This window comes from Drosophila grimshawi, unplaced genomic scaffold (assembly GCF_018153295.1).
Source record: "Drosophila grimshawi isolate 15287-2541.00 unplaced genomic scaffold, ASM1815329v1 contig_311, whole genome shotgun sequence".
NCBI classification, from domain to species: Eukaryota; Metazoa; Arthropoda; class Insecta; order Diptera; family Drosophilidae; genus Drosophila; species Drosophila grimshawi.
In genome coordinates this window covers 29,030,719-29,034,326 of record NW_025063098.1, presented here as the reverse complement: position 1 = coordinate 29,034,326, position 3,608 = coordinate 29,030,719, and the positions used below count along the sequence as shown (strand labels likewise).

The 3,608-nt window shown below is 34.3% G+C and overlaps 1 protein-coding gene across 1 annotated transcript; it reads left to right on the top strand.

Moving 5' to 3' along the window:
* The first annotated feature begins 2,309 nt into the window (after positions 1-2,309).
* Positions 2,310-3,071, top strand: LOC6569891. The gene has a single exon (XM_001995937.2). The coding sequence runs from the start codon at positions 2,392-2,394 to the stop codon at positions 2,932-2,934; it is 543 nt and encodes a 180-aa protein (XP_001995973.2). The 5' UTR covers positions 2,310-2,391; the 3' UTR covers positions 2,935-3,071.
* The last annotated feature ends 537 nt before the right edge of the window (positions 3,072-3,608 follow it).

Sequence of the window (3,608 nt, the reverse complement as noted above, 5' to 3'; positions counted from 1 at the left end):
GATTTCTAGGCAATACCACACAATTTATAATACGACTTATCTGGACCCTACTTGATATCGCATTCTCAATTAGTTGTTTTGACAATACCATCAAGAATGGTTCTTCTTCGTTTTTTGTCGCTTATCGGACGCACAACTATAGGCAGATAAGTGTCTCTTTTGCGCCTAATTTCCTTATGATTTCTTAATAAATATATATTTTTATATCTGTTTTTTTGGTCACTTATCAGCTTAAGTGCCTTGGCAAATTCCTGAGAAAAACACGTAAGGCCTCACCCGGTTCGCAGTTACCCTGTACTCATTCATAAATCATTTCAAGGTGGTTTTATAGATTTGCACTTGCACGATGTTATCGATTTTTATCACTATCGGAATCTAGAATTTATACATCAACTTTTCAGTCCTCAGACTTCTAGCTGGAATTACGGATAGATGGAATTACGAAACCAATACTCTTCATCATAATAGTATTAAAACTTAGCTTATAATGCGCATTTACCTGGAAATTCATTTAATTTGAGAAAAGTAAAAACATCAGCTGTGTGTGTGTGTGTGAGTGTGTGTGTGTGTAAGGAAAGTTTTAATAGAATATGCGGACACATGCCTATTGGAATTTATGTCGATTATGTTGTCAAGTTTTGCTGCTCGAACTTTTTCCAATTTAAACTTGGTAAAATAGACTCCTTGAAAAATGGCGGCATCTGCTAAGAAGTTCCCATTGACAACGTGACTGAACAACAAAGAAGAAGCTCAGAGCTGAGGCTGTTCAACTTTTTGCCAGCTTATATGGCCTACAGAGCAAGTCTGCAGCTGCGTTTCGATTGCTCTCTGTCTAGCTGGAAAGCTTAGCTGTAAGCGAAATCAATTAGAACTTTTGGCAGCAGCTGCACCTGCACAGCTTCTAAGCCACTGCCAGAGAGAAAGAAAGAGAGAGAGAGAGAGAGAGAGGGAGAAAGAGTGCTTGTCATTTTGCTTCCAGTTTGTAATTAAATTTTGTCTGATTGCCCTGCAGCAATAATTTCCAATTTAGCCTCATTGGAAAGGCAATAAATGTTATGCTATCTATCTATCTGTCTATCGCATTGATAACACACTTGTCACCGTTTTTTTTTGTTCTTTCCTCATCTTTTATTTTTGTTGGTTTGCGACTCTTTTTATAGTCACTGATTCGAATTTAAGTAAATGTGACTCACAAATTATACAATTAATCGTTTACTGACATTGATTGAAATTCTGTGAAATTCTGTGTGGAAGCGTATGATTTTAAATGCCGGGCATAAATATTATTCAATGTCGCAGAAAATATATATATAAATTAGAAATGCTAAAAATTAATAATAATGACAATAATCCATTAGATATTTATAAAAGAAATTGATAAGTAGAGACCATAGCCAAGTATTGCTATACTTAAACTTATTTCATGGAGTATCAGAATAATCAATAATTAGTGTAGTCTTGTAAAGATTGTTTAAAAACGCCTCACTAATATAAGGTGTTAAGTTATTATTTATTTATTTATTAAAGTGAAAGATATCAAGTATATTTTTCACATACTGCTAAGTGTTATCTTAAGTTTAATGTTATTTTAAAGATCATCGTCGTTATACTGGGATTGTAAAATATTCATCTTGTGTCCGATTGCCTGTCTTACTTTAAAAATATTGTCGTCAGATCGAGTGTGAAATTCTGTCTAGTTTTCTTGAATTCTAATTTATTGGTCATACATATAATATTTAATAAATAAAAGTTAAAAGTATTTGTCTATAAATTTCGAGAAAATTTCTGTGGAAATTGAAATTGTTTCTCCCTGATGACAAATCGCAATGTGAATATTGGAGAAAAACACCAAAAAAAATATTATACCTGCTGCCAACGAAAACATACTTAAATTAAAAAAAGAGGTCAACAAACAATAAACAATTTAAAAAAATATATATCTTTGTATAGTATTCGTATTAGTCGTGTAAAAAATTTTAAATGAGTGAGTACTTGAAGTAGATAAAAGAGCAACCTTTAAACTCTGGTTAGACAATCTAATCAGACAACTTTGTCCCAAAACAAGTACACAAAAACGTCACCAAAAACTCTTTAGAATTGTGACAATGGGAATATCCAATGGAGGAGGGAATGATAAATAAAACATTTCGATAAAAACAAAAAGAGTGCAATGAGTATAAAAATGAATGACAATGGCGCCATATCATTCAGTCAACGCTTTTGTGGTGCCACAGTAAAAACGTAGCAAACTCATAAATATATATATATATATATATATATATATATATATATGTATATATAGAGTGGTGAAAATAATAAAAAAAAGAGAGAAAGTCATAAAGAGGCACAGGAATAAGGGGAATTCGCGCTGTGTCCGTAAAATTTGTGCTGATGAAATTATTTATGAGAAATGTGTGGCATGCAATGATGCCAATGCGAAGGAGAGTCGGTATAAAGCTGGATTTGAGACTCATGATGATGCAGCTGGTGCTGTTGTTCCTGCTGCTGCTGCAGGTTGTAGCACACGCATCCGTTGCGGCCACGAATGCAACATGCAAACATGCCACGAACATGTGGGGCGATCCCAATCCCAACATATTCTACGTGTGCAACACGCTGGATCAACGCCCATTGCAATTGCATTGCCCACAGGGTCGTGGATTTTTCAATGGTCTTGGCCATCTCGGCTGCCTACCCTACGACCAATGGCCCGCTTGTCGGCCCAATGCCACACAGCTGACCCGCAGCTGCAGCCGGGAGGTGGAGCATCCCTGGGCCAGCATCGATCCCAATCAATTCTATATGTGTCCGGGTGCCGATGCCAATCCCATTTTACTCAATTGTGCTGCCGGCAGGGCCTTCATTCAATCCGTGGGTTGTTCAGCGGACTGGTCACACTGGCGTCGTCACATGCACTGCGAATCCTTTTTTTGAGCCTGCTTTTGATATGAACGCAAACTAAACGCAACAAACTGTGTGAATTAAACTTGTGTGACAAATGTGCATATGTTTATGGACATATATCCTTAGATGTGATTTTTATTGTTCAGAAATAACCAAACTCATCGTGTGTTGCAATTGAAATCGGAAAGTGATGTTAATTAGATATCAAATGTTGACCTTTCCTCGGTTTTTTAATTTTATTTTTACACTCTTAGTATTATTATTTTATTTTGACATCCGTGCTTCTATTGTAACAAGACAAAGCAATCAGACTGAATTAAAGTAAAGGTTTTTTTTTCTTATTTTTTGTTTTTTTTTTACAAAATTTTGCATTTTGTGTGTTTCTTTTTTGTACGAATTTTTATCTAACTAATAAATTAATAAAAAATACTTGTTGAATATTTTGAACAGAAGCATTTTCAGATATATTTTTGGAACGTGCTTTTGCTTACCATATAATTTTTTCAATTATATTTAGTTATCTATATAGAAAGTATATTAAATTTTAATCTTTGAAATATTTAAAAATCTCTGAAGATTGCCAACAGTTGTCTACTTTATAAATTTGTTGAGCCCCAAACTAAGAGCTTATCTCAATAAATAAATAAATAAAGATTGCTAAGGCCAAGTTGGAGGTATAACTAAACCAAACTTAAATCCCATAA